This window comes from Sebastes fasciatus, chromosome 9 (assembly GCF_043250625.1).
Source record: "Sebastes fasciatus isolate fSebFas1 chromosome 9, fSebFas1.pri, whole genome shotgun sequence".
Taxonomy (NCBI): domain Eukaryota; kingdom Metazoa; phylum Chordata; class Actinopteri; order Perciformes; family Sebastidae; genus Sebastes; species Sebastes fasciatus.
The window spans coordinates 2,768,049-2,791,005 of NC_133803.1; the positions used below are offsets into that span (position 1 = coordinate 2,768,049).

The 22,957-nt window shown below is 38.8% G+C and overlaps 1 protein-coding gene across 4 annotated transcripts in view; it reads left to right on the plus strand.

Annotated features, from left to right (window-relative positions):
* LOC141773443 (LIM domain-binding protein 3-like) overlaps positions 1–22,120 on the plus strand; it is a 94,302-nt gene extending 72,182 nt beyond the window's left edge. The window contains exons 9-17 of one of the 4 annotated variants that reach the window (XM_074645283.1): positions 1,492–1,537; positions 10,439–10,519; positions 13,155–13,211; positions 15,344–15,654; positions 15,746–16,106; positions 17,807–17,987; positions 19,177–19,297; positions 19,396–19,511; positions 19,906–22,120. In XM_074645283.1, coding sequence (XP_074501384.1) covers positions 1,492–1,537; positions 10,439–10,519; positions 13,155–13,211; positions 15,344–15,654; positions 15,746–16,106; positions 17,807–17,987; positions 19,177–19,297; positions 19,396–19,511; positions 19,906–19,995 — 1,364 coding nt within the window. In that variant the 3' untranslated portion in view covers positions 19,996–22,120. The remainder of the gene's footprint in view (positions 1–1,491; positions 1,538–10,438; positions 10,520–13,154; positions 13,212–15,343; positions 15,655–15,745; positions 16,107–17,806; positions 17,988–19,176; positions 19,298–19,395; positions 19,512–19,905) is intronic. The other 3 variants (XM_074645284.1, XM_074645286.1, XM_074645285.1) reach the window with 3 other exon arrangements.
* Positions 22,121–22,957: the final 837 nt, after the last annotated feature.

Sequence of the window (22,957 nt, forward strand, 5' to 3'; positions counted from 1 at the left end):
CTCAGTGGTTACATTGAAGAGGTTTAAACTGTGATTTGTCACTCCATAGTATGTTCAGCTGATATTCCAGTAGTGCTAACGCTAGACCAGGGGTGTCAAACTCATTTTATTTCATGGGCCATATATGCCCAATTTAATCTCAAGTGTGCCAGACCAGTAAGTGGAGAGAGAAGAGGAAAGGGAAGAGGAGAGGAGAGGGGAGAGTAGAGGAGAGGGGAGAGGAGAGGGAAGAGGAGACAGAAGAGGAGAGGAAAGAGAAGAGGAGAGGAGAGAGAAGAGGAGAGAGAAGAGGAGAGGAGAGAGAAGAGGAGAGAGAAGAGGAGAGGGAAAAGGAGAGGGAAGAGGAGAGGAAAGAGGAGAGCAAAGAGGAGAGAGAAGAGGAGAGGAAAGAGGAGAGGAGAGGAGAGAGAAGAGGAGAGAGAAGAGGAGAGGGAAGAGGAGAGAGAAGAGAGGAAAGAGGAGAGTGAAGAGGAGAGAGAAGAGGAGAGGAAAGAGGAGCGAGAAGAGGAGAGGGAAGAGAGAGGAGAGGAAAGAGGAGAGGGAAGAGGAGAGAGAAGAGGAGAGAGAAGAGGGGAGGAGAGAGAGGAGGAGAGGGAAGAGGAGAGGGAAGAGGAGAGAGAAGAGGAGAGGAAAGAGGAGAGCGAAGAGGAGAGAGAAGAGGAGAGGAAAGAGGAGAGAGAAGAGGAGAGGGAAGAGGAGAGAGAAGAGGAGAGGGAAGAGAAGAGAGGAGAGGAGAGAGAAGAGGAGAGGTAAAGAGCAGCCTCTGACGGGTCAGAGAGATTCCTGCTGAAACAACATGACCCTTTTTAACATGTCTCTAATATCTGGAGGGAGATCAGTCCTCTGTTTAGTTGCTGGAACTGAAAAAGCAGTTTGAGTAACATAAATATTGTGGATGAATATTTTATATTTCCCGTCTCCCCTCGTTGATGATCCTGTTTGTCTCACTTCATTATGAGCTGTCAGAATAAATAGTTTAAACCTGCTGTATCTTATAAAGTAAACAAGCAGAACAGAAACAACTAAATCAAAGTTGTATTGTTAGATAATATTGTAATAGTGATACCAGTTTGTTTTTTTGTCCAGTGCTTTAAGAGCTGGTTTAAAGGTTACAGCCTGGTCTAGCATACTGCTAAATACATCACTTTAACCGTCACATACTGCATACTACTACTGAGGAACACAGTATGCAGTATGTACTGTATACTGTATACTGCATACTGCGTTCATCAGTAGCATGTAGTAGGCGGTTTCGGATACAGCCATAGAGTAGTCCTCTCAGCCATCTGACTGGAGCCAATCAAGCTTTGTGGCAGGAGATTACAAACTTTTCAACGGTGGTGTATGTGTAAATGGAAAACACTTAAATCCCAGTCGGATCACCTGTTCTTTTCAATATGTGTTTCTATTAAAGTTTACTCACCTACCTCACAACTTTACATGAGGATGCCCACTGACGTCTGCTCTCTCTGTGTTTTCTGTCTGTTCCAGTTCCAGGGGAGGAGGAGGAGGAGCAGGAGGCTCTGAGGCGCAGCAGGTAGGCAGCAGAGCTCCATTAGACAGCTGCTGACCCCCCCCGGCTCCTCACCTGTACACTCTGCCCCGCCCACCAACACCTTGCCACGCCCCTCACCTCTTCTCACTGCCCCTAAAGGTCACCTCTGTCTTAAAATGATCCTGAAATTTCAGGTAAACTCATCTCGGCCGTCTTTTAGACTCTTATGCAGCAGCGGTGGGCAGTACAGTTACTCGTTAACGTTACTCGAGTATTTCCATTTTATGCTACTTTTATACTTCTCCTCCACTACATCTCAGAGGGAAATATTGTACTTTTTACTCCACTACATTTATCTGACAGCTTTTGTTACTTAACATTTACACAGAAAGCCTGTAATGAGTTTATAAAATAATATATTGTTGGGTTAAACTACCAAACAGTAACGTGTATAAAGAATGATATTTAAAGTCAGCTCCACCTCGACCGGCTACAATAGTAATAGTAATAGTAACAATATAGTATATGATACAGTTGCATTACAGTGACATGCCCAAGTACTTTTACTTTGGATATTTTTTACGGTTTAGGATTTCTTACTTAATGTAGTATATTAGTCATTCAGAATACTAAACGCAGTTCTTACATATTAACTTCAGGCAAAATTGAAGAAACAAAATCATTGTCTGCAATATAAATGTACAATTATGAGATTATCTTCATGATTGAAAGCATGATTTGTTCTTTTTGAGCTATAATAATCAAAATTATACCAAAATCCTTGTTTTTTCAGTTCATTCTAGATCAGGGGTCAGCAACCTGCGGCTCCGGAGCCACATGCATCTCTTTAGCTCCTCTCCAGTGGCTCCCTGTGGATTTTTAAAAATGGAAATGAATAACTGTTTTTTGTTTACATTTTCATTTTTATTGATCATTGTTGTAGGTCTATGGTACGACGGTACGACGGAGTATTAGGGCCACATTGAGAAAAAAAAAAAATCTGAGATTTAGAGAATAAAGTCAGAAGTTTACGGGGAAAAAAATCGTAATATTACAAGAATAAAGTCATAGGTTTAAGAGAAAAGAGTCGTAGTTTTATGAAAATAAAGTCATAATATTATAAAGTAGTCATTTTACGCGTTATTTTCTTTTTTTCTCGTAAAGTTAGGACTTTATTCTCGTAATATTATGACTTTCTTTTCTCATTAAGTTATGACTTTATTCTCATAATATTGTGACTTTATTCTGGAAATCTTTGATTTTTTTCCCTCAATGTGGCCCTAATAGTACATTTGCACTTTGGCCCTCACTGCATTAGACTTATATACTATATACTTAGACTAATAACTGTGTTACCATCATCACAATGCTCAAATGTTGCTGTTTTTTTGCCTAAAATGGCTCTTTTGATAGTAAAGCTTGCTGACCCCTGTGCTAGGTGATCAGAACGCACCTAATGATTTTTACAGTGTGGTTACAGTATAAGTTCCTCTTCCCCCACTGAAATAATCATCGCTGTTGTGATTGGTTGGCACGGTACGGTAACCATGGCTACACACAGATAGACAGACAACATATTAATGGCACTCAACCAGAGATTAATCATTTTTAACCCCTTTCTTAATGATGAATAAATTAAGAATATCGTATTGTCCTAATCTAAAATCATCAATTTAACAACTTTGCAGCAGTTATTCATTCATCGATTAAGATTAGCTGAAGTATGGAGTTAACATGAACTCATTTTACAATGACTCAGCTGGTTGCAGGTTTGGGATTTGTTATGATGAATAATTATAAGCCATTGATTCATTCCATTCATGATAATATCATGTAAAGAGCTGGTTTCTCCAGAAGGGGGAGCAGTAAGACTGATAATTCACCTCCTCCTGGTTTCACTACTTTGTTCTCAGGTTTCTCTTCTGGTTAAACACCCTGGGTATATATATATGAATAAAAATGAACAAAAATAATACAGCTACATAAAATAAATACTGAAGTTTATACACACAAGTTTTTGTGTGTTTGCAAATATTGAGTTTCTTTTTTAAAACAAATGTTAAAACATGCCTTTATTCTGGCAAGAAAACTATCATGTGGAAAGTAACTAACATTTACTAAACTACTGTACTGAACTACAACTTTGAGGTACTTTACTTGAGTATTTCCATTTTCTGCCACTTTATACCTCTACTCCACCACAACTCAGAGGGAAATCTGGAACTTTTAACTGCACTACATTTGTTTGACAGCTTTAGTTACTTTACAAATTCAGATATACTGAAGAAATAAATGATGATGTAATTTTATGGATTAAGTTAAAACGTTATTGATCCTTTGGGGTTAAATTCACAAACTACCCATCAGTATATAAAGTCATTAAAATGAGCTCCACCTTTACCAACCGCAACATTAAAGTGATGAACACATTAATGCATCAATAATTATAATCCAATAATATAATATATATTATCCTGAAATGGGCCATTCTGCATAATGAATACTGTTACTTTTGGTACTTTAAGTATATTTTTATGCTCATACTTTGTTACTTTTACTGAGTAAGATTTTGAATGCAGGGATTTTACTTGTAAACGTATTTCTACACTATTGGTACTTTAACTGAAGTAAAATATTGGAGTACTTCATCCACTGCATGTTAATAATATAATAATAATATAATATAGTGACTACGGCTGTCAATCGATTAAAATATTTAATCGTGATTAATTTTCATATTAATTACAATTTATTTTAACTGTTCAAAATGTTCAAGTATTTAATCCTCTTTTCAACACGGGAGTGGGCAAATAATGCTGCTTTATGCAAATGTATGTTTATATTTATTATTGAAAATCAATTAACAACAAAAAACAAAGACAAATATTGTCCAGAAACCCTCACAGGTACTGCATTTAGCATAAAAAATATGCTCAAATCATAACATGGCAAACTGTCAGCTGTCAGTGTGTCAGTGTGCTGACTTGACTATGACTTGCCCCAAACTGCATGTGATTATCATAAAGTGGGCATGTCTGTAAAGGGGAGACTTGTGGGTACCCATAGAACCCATTTACATTCACATATCTGGAGGTCAGAGGTCAAGGGACCCCTTTGAAAATGGCCATTTCCTCACCAAAATTTAGCGTAATCTTGGAGCGTTATTTAGCCTCCTTTGCGACATGGTTGGTACCGATGGATTCATTATGTCTTCTATTTTCATATGATGTATCTTCACTCTATCTTTAAAACTGAGCCCGCTACAACCTAAAAATCGCAAGTTGCGTTAAAACGCGATATTATTGCGTTAACTTTGACGGCTGTAATAGTAACTTGTTTTTATTATATTACACTAACACAATAATACATTTCTCATAGAAGGCAGAAAATATATTCTTAAAGGTCCCATATCGTGCTCATTTTCAGGTTCATACTTGTATTTTGTGTTTCTACTAGAACCTGTTTACATGCTGTAATGTTAAAAAAAAAACTTTATTTTCCTCCTACTGTCTGCCTGAATATACCTGTATTTACCCTCGGTCTGAAACGCTCCGTTTTAGTACATTTCAAGTGAATTACGTTGCTAGGCAACAGCTTGGGTCCATGTTTACTTCCTGTCAGCTGATGTTATTTACATACACTGCAATAGCAAATAAACTGGGACACATATAGAATGATGATGTTTAAAACAGTGTAATGGTTTAAATATTGTATATTTGTGACATCACTAACGGACAGAAATCCTAACGGCTTGTTTCAAACGCACAATTTCTGAATACGGGCTGTGTGTATTTCTCAGTATATTGAGTGTTTTGATACTTTCACAGTATTTATATAGCGCTTAAACCTGCTTTATAATATAAAAGACGTGAAAATCTCACTTTTCACAATATGGTACCTTTAAAACAGAAATAATGGCCTGTTTCTTGACATCTTCAACCAGTCAAACTAACAACAGGACAACAGGACACAAAGGTTTTGATGTCTGACATGAGATCACATGAAGTCCTTTTTATGTTGCTCCACCTTGGTATTGATTGATTAAAGAGAGCATTAGAGCAGTTTGTGACTGTGACCATGGGAACAATAAAGAGTCTCCAGTATGAAGAGCGTAATCCTCCATTCCAGTTATATTTACATGAATAATAGATTTTAATTCCTGGATCACAAACATGACAAGAAAGTTTTATCAGAGAGGTCACAGTGTCCTAACAAACCCTTTCTTATTAACGGCCTGAATGTTTACATTGAAACACAGTAAGGAGACAAGTACTCTACACTAATGTGAGGTACTTGTACTTTACTTGAGTCTTTCTACTTCTACTCGGACTCTTTAGTTACTTTACAAATTAAGATTTTTACACACAAAACATATGAAGAGTTTATAAAATATGATGTTTTGTTATAAATTAAACTCTCCAACAGTTTATACAAGTACAGCTAAAACCAAATCAGTCGATTGACAAAAAAATTTTGTCGATTGACAAAGTCATTTTTCATGTAAAACATTTCATGGTTTCCGATTTGCTGCATTTCCTTTTAATAATGTAAATAATTGTAATGTTGAGGTCTGGACGTGTAACAGAGTATTTTACAGTGTGGTATTAGTACTTTTACTTAAGTAAAGGATCTGGATACTTCCTCCACCACTGATATTTTGTATGTAGTATTTTACTATGATATATATTTTGCTATGCAGCAGGTTTAATAGCACAGTATGTTTAAGGGCGTTTCTGCAACTACGGTCACTTTTGACCGTAACAAATATCAACCTCTATGAATTTTAATTTTAACCATCAGAGTATGTAATACATATAAACAGGTACATAAAATTACATCTAGTGGTTAAGATTTTAATCTGAAAATATGTTTATTTTTTATGGTTTTTCATCACTTGTTCTTACTAAATGTCCTCACCGCAACAAAACAATAATGTTCCTTGTTTAATTTCTATAATATTTTAAGACTTTTAAATTAATTTTCCTCATTTTCATCAAGCTTTATGCATCATTGTAAATATTGATAAACAAAATTTAAAAAAAATGTAGACAGTAACCATTGATGTCAGTCTTCATGCACAAAAAATATAAAATATGCCGTGTTTTATGACAGATATTGTAATTCTAATTCCTAATGTTTAAAAACATTTTTGCTAATATTGCAGATAAATGGCAGCTAGCAGGGTCTGCTACGTTAGCTTTGACTCTTAGCATCTAATATACATGAAATCAACAGTAATATTAAGTTAATTTTTTAATGTAGTTCAAAACACACAATCACTAAGGTGTGTGGCAAGGACACACAATAAATACTTCAGAAGAAAAGGTGATCTTTACCTTGTTTTTCTTGATCTTGAGGGTCACCATGTGGGCGGCCCAACCTGTCATCCATGTGCTCATTTATTAACTTCGGTTTCCATGGAAACTAGATTTGTTTGGCTTTGAATAAAACTTTTACTGTTGCTCTTGTTCAGTGTGGCGGTAAGGACTCAGAAGTGTGGGACAGGAGCATTTAGATGAAAAAATCGTATACTGTAAATGATTTGTAATCAAATAAATATTTTAATATGGTGTAAAGTAATATGTATATGAAACATTTCCATTTGACATAATGTCATATTATAATTGAATTAGCTCATTTTACTCAACATTGAGACCACAGTTGTGGGACATGAAGAAAAGTGGTGTTTGGACCCATAAAACGCTTCATAAATTTAATTAAAGGCCCCATATTGTAAAAAGTGAGATTTTCAGGTCTTTTATATTATAAAGCAGGTTTAAGTGCTTTATAAATACTGGTAAACTATCAAAACAGTCAATATATGGAGAAATACACACAGCCTGTATACTGAAAAATTGCGCGTTTGAAACAAGCCGTTCGGATATCTGTCCATTTGTGATGTCACAAATGTACAATATTTAGACCATTACACGGTTTTAAACGTAAACATTCTAAATGTGTCCCAGTTTATTTCCTGTTGCAGTGTATGTAAATAACATCAGCTGACAGGAAGTAAACATGGACCCAAACTGTTGCCAGGCAACGCAATTCTGTTGCAATTCCGTTGCAATTCTGTTGAAATGCACTAAAACAGAGTATTTACAGAGGGTAAATACAGGTATATTCAGGCAGACAGTAGGAGGAAAATAAAGTTGTTTTGAACATTATAGCATGTAAACATGTTCTAGTAGAAACACAAAATACAAGTATGAACCTGAAAATGAGCACGATACGGGGTCTTTAAATGTCGTTGAAAACAAAGGCTGTGAGTAACCAACAGACATATTGACAACTTGCACTTTAATACCAAATGACTAGTTTTGGCTTAAAAATGTCTTATTTCACTTATTTGGAAAAAATAATAATAATGTAAGGAATCATTACAGCATGTAGAAACTGCCTGCGGACGATGAATTCTGTCTTTATGTTTGGACCAAATACTCGATGATTTAAGGTTTTTACTCAATGTCTCCAGTTGCTCTCTCCGTCTGTTTTCCTTGTGTTTTAGCTGCTGTTGTTGTGAAACAGAAGCCAAGCTAACCGAGTATCAGACGCTGTATATCAGAGTGTGGAGGTCTGCTCAGTCTCTGAGAGGACGGACAAACCTTTTAACCCTCCACCCCTCCTCCATCCTCAACACTGATGGATGGAGCTTTCTCTGCTCTGCACACTTATTTAATCATCCTTCCATTATGCACAATCGATCCCTGCTGCCCCCACCCATGAAATACAAGCAGATAGCCCCACTCCCCCTCCTCCCGTCAGTCTGTATACGCCGTGCAATGACTCAACGTCAATCAATAGGAGCAGAGGTCAAGCTTTTATCCGCCAATAGAGACTGTGGTTTCTCCTCTGTCTCTAAGTCATCCTGAAGGAAGCAGCTCAGACTCACACAGAGATAAAACACAAAGAAAGATATTCCTTTGAATGTTTTTTATACATATTAGTAGTCTGGTCATATTGATTTCATTGGACTACTCTATTATATTTTTTATATTAATTTAAAAGCAGCTGTATACCCCCAGCATTGTGGTCTGAAAGAGCTTTATTAACATCGTCCTCCAATTCTCCTCCTCCTCCTTCTGATGAGAAAATATTCAATCAGTCAACCTTTATTTGAATACGTAGCACCTTTTGTGCAGGTGAAAGTGGTCAAAGTGATTTACAGATGACTGACAAGCTGATAATAAAGTATGAATATGAAGAGTTAAACAATTTGGGACCAAATGCACAAGAAATACAAAAAATAATAATAGTTACAATGAAATAGATGCAAAAAATAGATGAATAAAACAGATGGAAGACAAAAACAAATCTAATAAATAAGGGGGGGAATATTTTAAAACATTAATGCAATGAAATAATTAATGGCCATGAATTAATAATTGTTTTATGTTATATATTTACTTGTGTAATTTTATTAAATACTGTATACAGTATATATATTTTTTATATCCTTTTTGTTGTAATTATAATTGTTTTATATTATATATTTACTCATGTAATTATATATATATATATTTCTTCTTTTTTTTATATCCTTTTGTTCCTGTTTCGACAAAAATGGGACCTGATCAGAACTATAATTTTTTAACATGTTAAGGCAGAGTTTTAAAGGCAAATACCACTTTTATTTTTAAGTTCATTGCCATAACATTTAACAATTTATGTTTATATATATTTATATATACATACATATTTGGAAAGTCTGAAGACAAGCAGATTTTTATTGGAAATAAGTTGAATGTTCTGAGGAGATTCTGATTTGTTTTAATTTGAAATTAGTTTTTCAAAAAGCAAAACAAATGATCTCAACTGACCGATTTGTTCCTTTCTCAAGCTTCACTGTCGTGCCAGTTATCATATTTCTACTGTAGGTAACAAATTGTTATAAACTATATGCTTTTAAAAATAGCTGCTGATGATCCTTCATTTTTATTTCTTACAACGTTATATGAAGAACTCTTCAGTCACGAGTCATGGATCTCCATCTCATCAAGTCATTTTTGTTTCGTACTGAGCTCTAAGAGTCTTATTTTCTTAAAAGAAGTGAACAAAAAATGTAATTATTTCAACCTGTTTGAGAGAGTTTGTAGAGAAAAGCCCCTGCACACTAGATTGATGCTCCCGAAAAGATTTATTTTGCACGGTGACAACATTTCTTCATCGGGTGGAGACGTGATGTTGAAACGTCTCTTCAGTGTGCAGTTTCTCTCTCTTGTTTTTGCCTTCTTGGCAGCACTTCTGATACAATATTAGGATGTGCATTCACCAGATTGTCAACCTGTCTGTCAGAAATGACATTCATATAACAGTTAATATGTTTTGAAGGAAACGTAATGCTGCCTGGATCAACAAACCGTTGATTCACAAGATTTTCATAGCCACCGACTGTTTCTCTGTAACTGCTAATGTTGATACTGAACGTATCAGTAAAATGTTCACTGTCAACGTATTTAATTTATTTTCCACCAAAATATCCACTGTTATTAAACTTAGACACTCACACACTCACTCCATTTTTTGATTTGATTTTTATTTTATTTTACAGGGACGTTTAACACAGTTCCAATACAGGGCATGTAACTGATGCTTATTTTCAACCCTTCATAGACTTAACTTCATCACATTAAGGAAGTTTTGTTTTATTGAAGTTTTTTTTGTAAGTGAAACCTAATTTTGGAGTCAAATGAAGATAAATAAAACATCACATTTTCAACCTGGGCAGTAACGAGCATTTTGATTTGGGCATGAGACCATAACAAGCTAATTTGATCTGAACAGTATATATATATATATATATATATATATATATATATATATATATATATGGTATTGGCTGCATGTGTAAATATATAAATATACAGTATAGACTGTATATATTCTGATTCCAGCTCAGAATGTCTCTCTCTCACTGTTGCTCCTAACACTTCCTGTGCTTAGCCCCACTGACCATGCTCCAGCTTCTGCCGGCTCCGTCCCTGCTGCTCTGGACCCAGCTTCACCTGGCCCCGCCCCTCACAGGTAACCAATCAGCTGTGGCTATTTCATTCTATTTGTATGTGCAGACTCAAACAAACAGTAGCTACTAACATCTATAATATCTTCTTCCTCTGTGCCATAGTAGAGCTCCATTGTTGTCCAACAACTATTAAAATGCATCAGTGAGTCAACTGTTGCTCGCGGTGACATCTTCCTTCATCACATTGAACTCACGCACTAGTTTATTTTGACTCAATCAAACATACATCGTCCTGCTGCCACAAATACTCACTAGAGCACCAAATGTGGATTCATCCGTCGCTGGAAATAGTCCCCAACAAATGCACTATTTCCTCCTGTTTGTTTGATAAGAACTACAGTGAGCAGCTGTTTTAGGAAATTACTTCAACTTTTATTAAAAAAATGAAACTATATATTTGTATTTTTAAAGATTTATGTCCTCAGTAGGAACCAATGGGCTCGGGGCTGGGAGCCACAGACAGGAAGTCAGACAGTATTGAGAGACGGACTATCATGTTGCTGGTTTGAGTCTAAACATGACATAAACATTTTTGACAAGAAAAGTATAAATTAACACCAACAGATGTTGTGTATCCTTAAAGCTTTACGGACAGTTGTTTGGGATAGTTGCCTGTTTTCTGCTGAGTTTACTTTGCAGGTACGTGGAAGTTAGTTTTATGTTGACCTGAAAAAGTGAAATGAAAGCTTCACTGTTTTTTTGAGACGGTAAAGTCACATGATTCTTTAGGGGAAGATGTGTATTTACATTTACATGACATGTATTTACTTTGAACTTGTCCTTAAAAAATAATCTTTTAGGTCAAAGAAAAGAACGGGAAAAAAGGAATAAAAATAGATTAGAGTAACATACCATTACAATGAAAATATGCAATAGAATAATTAACTGGGGAATAGATGTTATAGAAAATGTTATAGAAATAAAAACAAAACTTGGGGCTGGGACGATACACCTATCTCCTGATTCGATAATATCACGATACCTGGGTGCCGATTCAATATGTATTGCGATTTTTAAAAAAATCGATTCTATATTATGATACTGTATATTGCAATTTTTGTTGACTTTTTTAACACTAGACCATGGAGGGGAAAAAGCTGAATCATACACTTCTAAGGACTTTTACTTCGGTAAATATCTAAATTAATACAGTAAAATGTTTGATTTTCAGCATGTATGTAGTCAGAGATGTCCTGAAGTCAAATATATCAGGATCATTGTTAGGAAATATTTATTAAATTTTTTCCAGCAACCTGAAAATCAAAGAATAAAGACATTTCCCTCACACATTAGTGCTATTTTCTTTTTAATTTATGAGGGACATATAATGTTTTATACTTCTGGTGAATATAATCCAATCAATCTGATTTCCATAGATGTATTTTGTATATATAGTTCCCTTTGCGAACACCTTATTTTGAAAACCGAACGTGGTCACACGTATATACTTCCGCTAACTTCTCCAAGTCCTCCTCTAGCCCTCCCGTCAGCTCCGTTCTCTTTATACATCTATGGTCAGCTCCATCGGGGCCGCTTGAATGAATTGAACATAAATGTCAGTATATGGGTGCTCTACAGTCGTAGCGTCGGCCCATTTGACCACAGAGATAAGAGCGATGGCCGGACTCGACGATAACGATAACGTTTCCTGTCCTTGACAGAGTTAGCATGCAGCTTTAGCCGTGATGTCTAGCTCTGCTTTTCCTGTCAATGTGTAAAACCCAAAGTGTTTCCATCCTTTACTGGATGTGTAGTGTTTACCACGCTGGATTTAACACGGGAGGGTGCAGGTCGTATCCACGCAGACACTCCAACGTTTTCTACCTTCTCGTTTCAGCTCGCCACATTTTGTTTTGGTTGACAGATTCGGAACGGATATGATGTCACATTACTCAACAATAAAAACAGTAACTTCCTTCTACCTCCGTTTAAACTCATATGAGGCAAATATATCGATTCTGGCATTAAAAAATCGAATCGTAAAAAAAAGAAAATCACTATACATAGGTGAATCGATTGTTTTTCCCATCCCTAACAAAAATGGTTAAATTATTATCATGACAATCTTAACAAAAAAGACAAAATCCTCATTCACATTATTCATAAAATCCCACAATGTACTGAGGATACAAGGGTTTGATGTTACTGAGTCTGATTGCAGATATTGACCCTGTTGGCTCTCCGTAGCTTTGACTCACTGTTGTGTCTGCTGTAATATGATGTGGTGTTTTTGCCCATTTGGGGGGGGGGGGGGGGGGGGGCGGGGGGTTATCACAGATTTCTGCTACTGGAGTGTTTTGAGTTTGTAGTCAGACAGGTGTGTTTCAGTCACGTGCTGGGAGGACATCTGGGACTCACAGGATGTCAGCGAAACGGGGTTGAAGTTTTTGTGTGCTTGTTTTTTGGCTCTTTAAAGGTGCTGATGTTTGTGCTGAGTAGGACGGACTCTGTTGTTATATTTTAGGGCTATTTGGCTGTTTCTGAAAGCTTCGACACTTAAAAACAAACACAATAGAAAAGGCAGCTGTGGTTAGAAAACATCCCACTGAAGCATCACCAGCACTAAGAGTGACCCTGGTGACCTTCAGGATGCAGACCGTCATGTGACCTCTGCTGTTGTTGTCTTTACACCTGCAGTCTGAAGCGACAGTCTGCCGCTGGTTACGGCCTCCAGCACAGAGCTGCAGTCTCCAGGTATACCGACACCTGCAGGGATCCAGCGCTCGGGTCCACATGCTGTCGGCGCTTTTATTCCGCTTTCACGCTGCCTCTCTTTCTACGCTATACGTAACACAACATCTGCCATCAAACGGACGCTTCTTCATCTAAAACTCCTCGCAGAACCATGAGTGGACGTAAGGCCTCAGTATGCTTCCGGTTAACTAGTGTGTATGATGTCGTTCCACCTCATCTAAAGTCTTTCATGGTACTTTATACTTCTACTCCACTACATCTAACTACATTTATCTGACAGCTTTAGTAACTTTTCAGATTACAGTTTTTTGTACATCGTCACAAAGCTGGGCTAAAATGAGAAAGTTTGCTCCGGCTGGTGGGTGGTGCTTGGTATTTCCTCAACTGATCCAACATGGCTTTCTCATTTTACAGCTAAACAGTACACTACAAGATGTTTCTGAAAACATCTGAGGCGAGAAATAAGCATTACAGTAACAGAATATTGATTCATATTTGATCAGCGCTGCCTAGTTTGACCGTTTGGTCGGAGTTCATGAGTGATTGACAGCTGCAGAGAGACGACAAGGCTCCAGCTCAGAGCTTGCAGATGCCGTTAGGAGCACCAGAGGACACCGGAGGACACAGAGGCACATGATTTTTTCAGATTACCTGTCTCATGCTCTACTGTCAGGATATGGTGACCGTTTTATAAAAATAACTCTTTTTAATCATATTTGCTCCAATTCTACCCACTGCAGCTTTAAGTAAGGTTTTGATCTGTATACTACTTCCACCACGGTCTCTCTCCAACAACTCCATTAATGCCGGGTGTGAACAGGGCCACTTTAGTCTTTGGAGTCTCGATGTGATGAAGTCATGGCATTGGCAGTGTCTCACTCGGTTATTCACACGAAAAGTAACAGAAGAAGTTGTGTGAAGAATGAAAAGTGACTCATCTCCGTGTAACGTTACATAAAGTGTCCTAATTCTGCCATCAAAAAGGGAGTTTCAGACGCTGTTAGAAGATCGAACGAGCACTTGGTTTGAAGCATACTGAGGCCTTATTTTAAAACGGGTGATGGGAATTGAACTCTTAACCCTGACAGTGTTGGTGCATCGCTCAGTCCAGGACCATGTAACTGTCGAGTAACAACTTCATCCGTTCATTAGCTGAATAACATGCTGAATCTCTTTTAACTGGCTCTGAAGGATGACAGTCCAGCTGTCTCTTTTACATCTTTATTTTAATTGTGAAGATTCTGACACTCATTTCTTACAGGCTGGTTTTCTTCGGCTTTCTTTATTAAAATTTCCACTAACTTTGAACTATCCTGTGTATGTATTTTGTGTATACACAAAGCTGAGATATACACATCCCAGTAAACACTGATTTGGTGCTTTGCAGGTGAAATGATGAAGTTGAAAAGTGAAAGTTTGTTGACATCTAGGTTACATTTTAAAGGCACAGTGTGTAGGATTTGGCGGCATCTAGTGGTGTGGTTGCAGATTGCAACCAACTAAGTGCCCCTCCGCTCACTCCTCCCTTTCCAAGACTGTGATAACGTGAACCGCCGAGTGCAAAACCTTGGTAACGCCTTACCTCAGTAACCATAGTTTTATACTCTGCGGCTCACGTTACCAGATTCACATGCGTGTACTGTCGGAGAACTACGGTGGCCTTCAGGTGATGTAAAAATGTGAAAGGCCCTCGCTCGAGCGAGTGTTTGGTTTGTCTGTTCTGGGCTACTTTAGCAACATGGCGGACTCCGTGGAGAGGACCTGCTCCCTATGTAGATATGAAGGGCTCATTCTAAGATAACGAAAACACGATTCTTAGCTTCATGGGATTATACACTAATGAAAACATAGTTATGAATATTATATTCCATTTCTGCTAATAGATCTCCCGAAATGCTACGCACTGGTCCTTTAATACTGCAGACATGAAGGTTTTATGTAACCTAGACAACGTTTAACCTGCAAATTAACAAATCAGTGCTTGACACATGGAAGAAAGCCAGGTAAGTATTTGTGCACATTAAGTGTTAAATGTTGAAACTGCAGCTTGGTCTCTGTAATGAGTTAATAGTTGCAGGAGGCTCAAAACCGACTTTTCACAAAATCATCAACATTTTTTCCTCCCTCTCCAGCCAGTACAGTCAGCCTCCTGCCATGCATCAGGCTCCACAAGCCCCTCTGCAGCAGCAGCAGCAGCAGCAGCAGCAGTACCAGCCAATGCCACCGCAGTATCAGCAGCCAATCCCGCAGCAGTATCAGCAGCCACCCCCGCAGCAGTATCAGCAGCCACCCCCGCAGCAGTACCAGCAGCCACCCCCGCAGCAGTACCAGCAGCCCCACACGCAACAGGCCCCGCCCACTCAGCAGAGCTCCATTCAGATCCCTCTTGGCTCCGCCCCTTCCAAGGTGGTCAGCACCGCCTGCATCTACCCCTCCCAGCCAGGTGAGACCATCTGCCGACTGATGAATACATGAAAACAGATTCATTGTTGTGAGAGAAGTGATTTTACACAACTTGTTTTCCTCTCCTCTAGCTTCAGCTCCACCTCCGGCTCATCATGCTGCTGCCCCGGCTGCCCCAGCCCCGGTTCCAGCTGGTCCCGCCTCCTCTAACCGACCCCCCTGGGTGTCCGACACCAACTTCGCCGACAAGTTCGACCCCAGTAAGATGACCACCACCACCATGAAGGTGCAGCCGCTGCCTCAGGGCGCCCCTCCTCCACCAGCATACATCCCCAACCCCTCTTCCGCTGCACCTGCAGCCCCCAGCCCCGCCCCTATCACAGCAAGCCCCGCCCCGTTCTCACCTGTGGCGAGGGGCGTGGCCCAAAGGGCGGAAAGGTTCGCCGCCAGCAGCCGTACTGCTCTGTGTGGGTCCTGCAACAGTGTCATCAGGTAATTTACACCTGCCTTTTTTTGTTTTTGATTATATGGTATTATGTTGTACACTGGTTTGGATTGTTTGTATACAGATGAATATGTAAGGGATAATTTACAGCTAGCGGGTCATTGTTGTGAAAGAAACCCCTTCAGGGCGATGAGAAGTCAAGTCAATTCATTTTATTTGTATAGCCCAAAATCACAAATCACAAATTTGCCTCGGGGGGCTTTACAATCTGTACAGGATACGACACCCTGCGTCCTTTACAGTGCAACACTCTCATCGGAGAAGGAAAAACTTAACCAAAAAAAACCTTTTAACAGGGAGAAAAAATGTTAAAACCTCAGGAAGAGCAACAGAGGAGGGATCCCCCTTCCAGGATGGACAGACGTGCAATAGATGTCGTTGTGTACAGAGTAACAACATAATGAAAATACAACATAGACAATCCATATGACAAAAAATAATATGAATAATGTGAATATAAGTGAGAAGGTGGATCCAGGAGGATTCAAGCAGCTTGCGGGCGTCGCCAAACAGATAGAGCTAGAGCAACACGACCTCCTCTCCACACCAAACCGGTAGAGCCAGGGCAACATGACCTCCTCTCCACACCAAACCAGTAGAGCCAGGGCAACATGACCTCCTCTCCACGCCAAACAGATAGAGCCCGAACAACACGACCTCCTCTCCACGCCAACCGGTAGAGCCAGGGCAACACGACCTCCTCTCCACGCCAAACCGGTAGAGCCAGGGCAACACGACCTCCTCTCCACGCCAAACCGGTAGAGCCAGGGCAACACGACCTCCTCTCCACGCCAACCAGATAGAGCCATGGCTACACAACCTCCTCTCCACGCCATATCGGTAGAACCAGAGCAACACGACCTCCTGTCCACACCATATAGGTAGAACGAGAGCAACACGACCTCCTCTCCACGTCAAGATAGATAGAGCCCGAGCGGTCTGTTATACATAGCAACGGTCTGTTATACATAGCAACGGTCTGTTATACATAGCAACGGTCTGCTATAAAAAAAAAGAACAGACCATAGGATGCCGTGATTAACCAATCAGAATTGAGTATTCAACACAGCCGTGTAATAAGTTTGGTTTATGCATGGATATATGTACCGTATGTGAATATGTATATGACCTGACTATGAATGCTAATCACCGAAAATGAATCTCAAGTTATTTACCTTAGAATTACATTCATTTATCAATAATAATAACTGCCCTCAAGATATTTGTTCATTCCTCCGGTGAATTTCAAGATTATTATCTGATGTTTTTATGACTTTATGAATTACTTTTACTAGTTCTTATTCAATTGTGGTTTTCTGGCCTTATTTTTCTGATTATGAATATTCTCATTGAAAACGAGATCTCAATGAGACTACTTGATTAAATAGTTTCTAATAATAATAAATCAATTTTATTAAATTTGTAGTTATTGTGATTATGATTTTATCATTATCTTCTTAATAAAATAAATAAATAGCCTCCTGTATAGTTCTTCAGTTCATTTATTCAGATTTTTTGGGGGGGATGAGAAGAACAAAAAGAATCACCCCAAAAAAAAAAAACGGTGAGGTACTCATCCAACTGCCGATAGCCGATATATTGGTCCAGTCGCCCAACCCTAAGCCCAACCCTAACCTGAAGCAGACTGAACCTGAGAGCCTGTTGTTGTTGTTGTTGTTGTTTCCAGGGGCCCTTTCCTGGTGGCCCTGGGCCGGTCCTGGCACCCCGAGGAGTTTAACTGTCACTACTGCCACATGTCTCTGGCTGACGTCAGCTTCGTGGAGGAGCAGAACAGCGTCTACTGTGAGAACTGCTACGAGGAGTTCTTCGCTCCGACCTGTGCCCGCTGCAACACCAAGATCATGGGGGTGAGATGCTCCACCTGTTTACCTGTCTACCGGTCTACCTTTCTACCTGTATACTTTACCTGTCTACCTGTCTACCTGTATACCTATATACTGTACCTGTCTACCTGTCTACCTTTCTACCTGTATACTGTACCTGTCTACCTGTATACTCTACCCTGTCTACCTGTATACCTATATACTGTACCTGTCTACCTATCTACCTGTCTACCTTTATACTCTACCTGTCTACCTGTATACCTGTCTACCTGTCTACCTTTATACTCTACCTGTCTACCTGTATACCTGTCTACCTGTATACTCTACCCTGTCTACCTGTCTACCTGTATACCTATATACTGTACCTGTCTACCTATCTACCTGTCTACCTTTATACTCTACTTGTATACCATACCTGTATACCTGTGTACCTGTCTACCTCTATACCGTACCTATCTATCTGTGTACCATACCTCTCCAGCTGTATACCTGTCCACCTGTATACCTGTCTACCTCTCCACCTGTATACCTGTCCACCGGTATACCTGACCACCTGTATACCTCTCCACCTGTATACCTGTCTACCTCTCCACCTGTATACCTGTCCACCTGTATACCTGTCTACTTCTCCACCTGTATACCTGTCCACCTGTATACCTGTCCACCTGTACACCTCTCCACCCGTATACCTGTCCACGGCCGGTTTGATATTACATACATACATTTTTAATGAAGACAGGCTGAAATATTCTCACCGCACTGACAGATTTTGCTTAACTTGTTCCAACAAAGACAAAATGCTTAAATAATAACAACATTTTTATAGTGCATCCGTCAGTTTTTAGACTGATTTAGCAGATTTGAGCCAATTTGATAAAAGGCACATAGACCTGGCATTGCCCCTGATCATTTTGGTTGCAGTGCATTCTGAAATGTCTTCCCACAGATAATCTATCACGGTGTAGCACTCCGGTACACTTTGGAACACGGTTAGCAGTAATGGAATGAATAAATGATTTGTAGTAAATGGCTAAAACATCATGAGACACTGCAATGGCCATTTAAATACTTAGGATGCAAATTTGACATGATTTGACATCATTTAAGGAGAAAATGTCCAATATCACAGACACACACACACACACACACACACACACACACACACACACACACTTCAGCCATTTGACATGTTGTGTCGTGTTGTGCGTTACAGGAAGTGATGCACGCCCTGCGGCAGACATGGCACACCACCTGCTTTGTGTGCGCAGCCTGCGGCAAAGCCTTCGGAAACAGCCTCTTCCACATGGAGGACGGAGAGCCGTACTGTGAGAAAGGTACCACGATGTTTACACTGTCCTGAGGTCAGAGGTGAGAGGTTGGGCTTTAAATTGATCAGATTGTATTTCACATGGTCTCAATTTGTCTTTGTCAGATTACATCGCACTGTTCAGCACTAAGTGTCATGGCTGTGACTTCCCGGTTGAAGCTGGTGATAAGTTCATCGAGGCTCTGGGCCACACCTGGCACGACACCTGCTTCGTCTGTGCAGTAAGAATACTACATTCGTAACATATTACAAACATCTCTTTCTTCCCTCTAAAGGATCTCTGAAGTGCAGATGGTTTTGGTTTTATTCCTCCAGGTTTTGAAATGTCTGTTTCTGCTTCCACTTCAGCACGTTGGAGGTGGATGGAGTTTAGATTATGGCACTCACAGCTTTGAAGAATGTAATTTACAAAATTCAAAAGCAACATCTTTTTTTCCAGAAACAGCTTGTTTGTTACTCTGGATGATAAACAAGCATCACTCAAGACTGTTTTTAATCAGAACTACTTTCTACCAAAGTAATAGTCCCTCGGAAAACTGTTGTGTCCTATGCTGTCCAGAAAGTAGCACCGTGAAAATAATTTGCACAACTTTGCAATATTTGTTGTACCTGCAGGTTTGCCATGTGAACCTTGAGGGCCAGCCTTTCTACTCAAAGAAAGACAAACCTCTGTGCAAGAAGCACGCTCACGCCATCAACGTGTAGACCAACCAGCTGCAGTGCTGCTCCTCTGACCGTCACCGGGAGCCAACGACAACAACTTTTACAAGATGTGTGTAAACGCTCTGCGAACGCAAAATACACTTTGTTTTTTTTCTTTTTGTGCATTAATATGAATGATTAAAACGCCGCCGCCTGATGCCCCTGCTTCAAAACAGAAACAAAAACAAAGTCATGATGTTTTCTGTTATCCATCCAACCCACTTTATTATGTTCTTTTATTTTTTCATATGTTTTCTACCAGAAACTACTTGTGTGTTCGATGTGACCGCTGTGCTGTTTTTTATATGGAGTCTGGAGTGTGCCAAATTTATTTATTAGTTAATAAATGGATAAATGTCAAATAAATATTTATAACTCAATTGATAATGCAACAATAATTTAGAATAAAGACATTATTACATTTAATAATTTTGATAATTTAGTCATTTGTAGCTTGGATTACATTGCTTTGGACAAAAGCGCCAAATGAATAAATGTAAAAGTCAATTTTAATAATTCACTTTAAAAGTTGAAATGAAGTCATTTTAAAATGCATAATTTAAAAGTTTAAAATTAATTGCAATTCCATTTAAAAATTATTTTGACTTTTAAAGAAAAAATAAGTAAGTATAATTATTACTTGCAAGATTTAATAAGGTTTTTTTTATTTTACTTTTTTTACTTTGAGTATTGTTATGTTCCCAATGACATTTTGAATTCATTTCTTTATCTTTTTTTATGTATCAATTTAAAAATTAATGATAAGATATATACAAAACATACTGGGAAATTAGGATTATTCCAGTGGCACACTCGGGACTCCATAAATTTGAACTGCACAGACCTAGTTTGTCTCCAGAATATTGTTCTCATTATATCTTGGACTTGTCTCGGTAATGTGCCTATTTTGATTTAGACTTTTTTAGGTCTTTTGAATGTTTTTTTTTCACTTAACAAAACTAACAAAAATATTTTATTAACGTTTGGTTCAGCACTACAATGTAAAATAGAAATCACAGACTGTATAGAAACCAAAATGTCCTCAAAGTTCAGTTCATTGTTTCTTCAGAACAGCAGATATTGTAGAACAGTGAAGCATCACTGTTACATTTTAAAAACAGTTTGTTTCCTGCAGCTGTGTAACAATGAAGAAACCTTATCTGAACTATTTCTGACATGCTGTGAGACTGGCAGTGAACGTAACACGACCAGGTGTTTCACCGGCCTCATTCCAGCAGGTTCACCTGTGTGGTCGAATCTGAAAAACAAGTCTAAGTGCACAATGATAGCCTACTGTGGAAGTCCCCAGTCCCACCAGAACATGACACAGCAAACCCCCTGACAGTCTGATTGGCCATCCCTGGAGCCCTGCCTACAAGAGTCAGAAGGTGATAGGTAGTTGGCTTCATGGATGGATGACTGAACGGGCCTATTGGGTACAGGTTTGGGGTTGCTGGACCCGAACCTCTGTATGAAATGACTGTTTCCAGTGATTGGAAACTGGAATAAAACAATTACGAAAAGACACAAAACAACTACAAAGACACAAAACGACCATGTAGTGACACAAAACTGCCACAAAGAGACACAACATTACTACAAAGAGACACAAAACCACTACATGTAGATGGAAAACGACCACATAGTGACAAAAACTACTACAAAGAGACACAAAACCACTACACAGAGACAAAACCACTACATAGAGACACAAAACAACCGAGACAGAAAACAACCACATAGAGACAAAAAACGACTACAAAGAGACACAAAACCACCACACAGAGACAAAACCACTACATAGAGACACAAAACCACTACACAGAGACAAAACCACTACATAGAGACAGAAAATGACCACATAGAGACATAAAACCACTATAAAGATACACAAACCACTACACAGAGACAAAACCACTACATAAAGACACAAAACGACCACATAGACAAAAAACTACTACAAAGAGACAAAAAACTAATACAAAGAGACACAGAACCACTACATAGAAACAAAACCACCACATAGAGACACAACACAACCACATAGAGACAGAAAACGACTACAAAGAGACAGAAAACCACTATATAGAGACACAAAACTACCACATACTGTAGAGACAGAAAATGACCACAAAGAGACACACATATAAAGTTACAGCCAAATGTCACCTGTACAGAGTGTGTGATTCAGAAATACAGACATATTGATGCTGTCTGGACTTGTATACTGTCTGGTATTTCAGTGTATTTGTTTTTCCAGGTGAACCTGCTCAGGTGAACACTGCAGGTGAGGCTGCTGCAGAGTGCTGATGGTGTCTGATGGTGTGGAGTGTGGCTACTAATCCCTCTATGACTTTACACTACACTAGGTTTTACTATGCAACAAATAACCCTTCATTTCATATTTATTGACTGTCCAGACTGTGTGATATTTATTTCAAAGCTAATATATTATCACTGCTGCGTTCAGTGCTCCTCAAATTATTAGTTGTTTCATTTGTTGTGTGGATGTTTGACATCACGAGATGTATTTTGAGTGTTGATGGATTCTTATTTTCTGTAATTATTACATTAATGTTTGTTGTCCAGGACTGTAAGAGCTTGAATGTTTATTACGGTGGCATTTTTCACTACAAGGCCACTTTATGGCTCCGTTCACACTGCAGGCCTTTAGACCGTTTTCTTTAATGACTATTACAGGATACTATGAAGTCCCAAAAGATTATATGTTTTATTTTATTTTGTCTTGTACACACAAGATCTAAAACAATATAATTTCTGTGGTATCGGGAGCTCTATAAGGATGTTTGTATCCACCTGATGAATGTAAGTCCAATATTCTCTCTCTTTTTGCTCTGTTTTTGGTCTCCACCAACTCCTGAGGGGAAATATCTGTCTCTTTAACTGCTAAAAGCTCCACTTTGTTCACCAGCTATGTCTGTCTGCTGTTTGTTGCTGAGCAGGA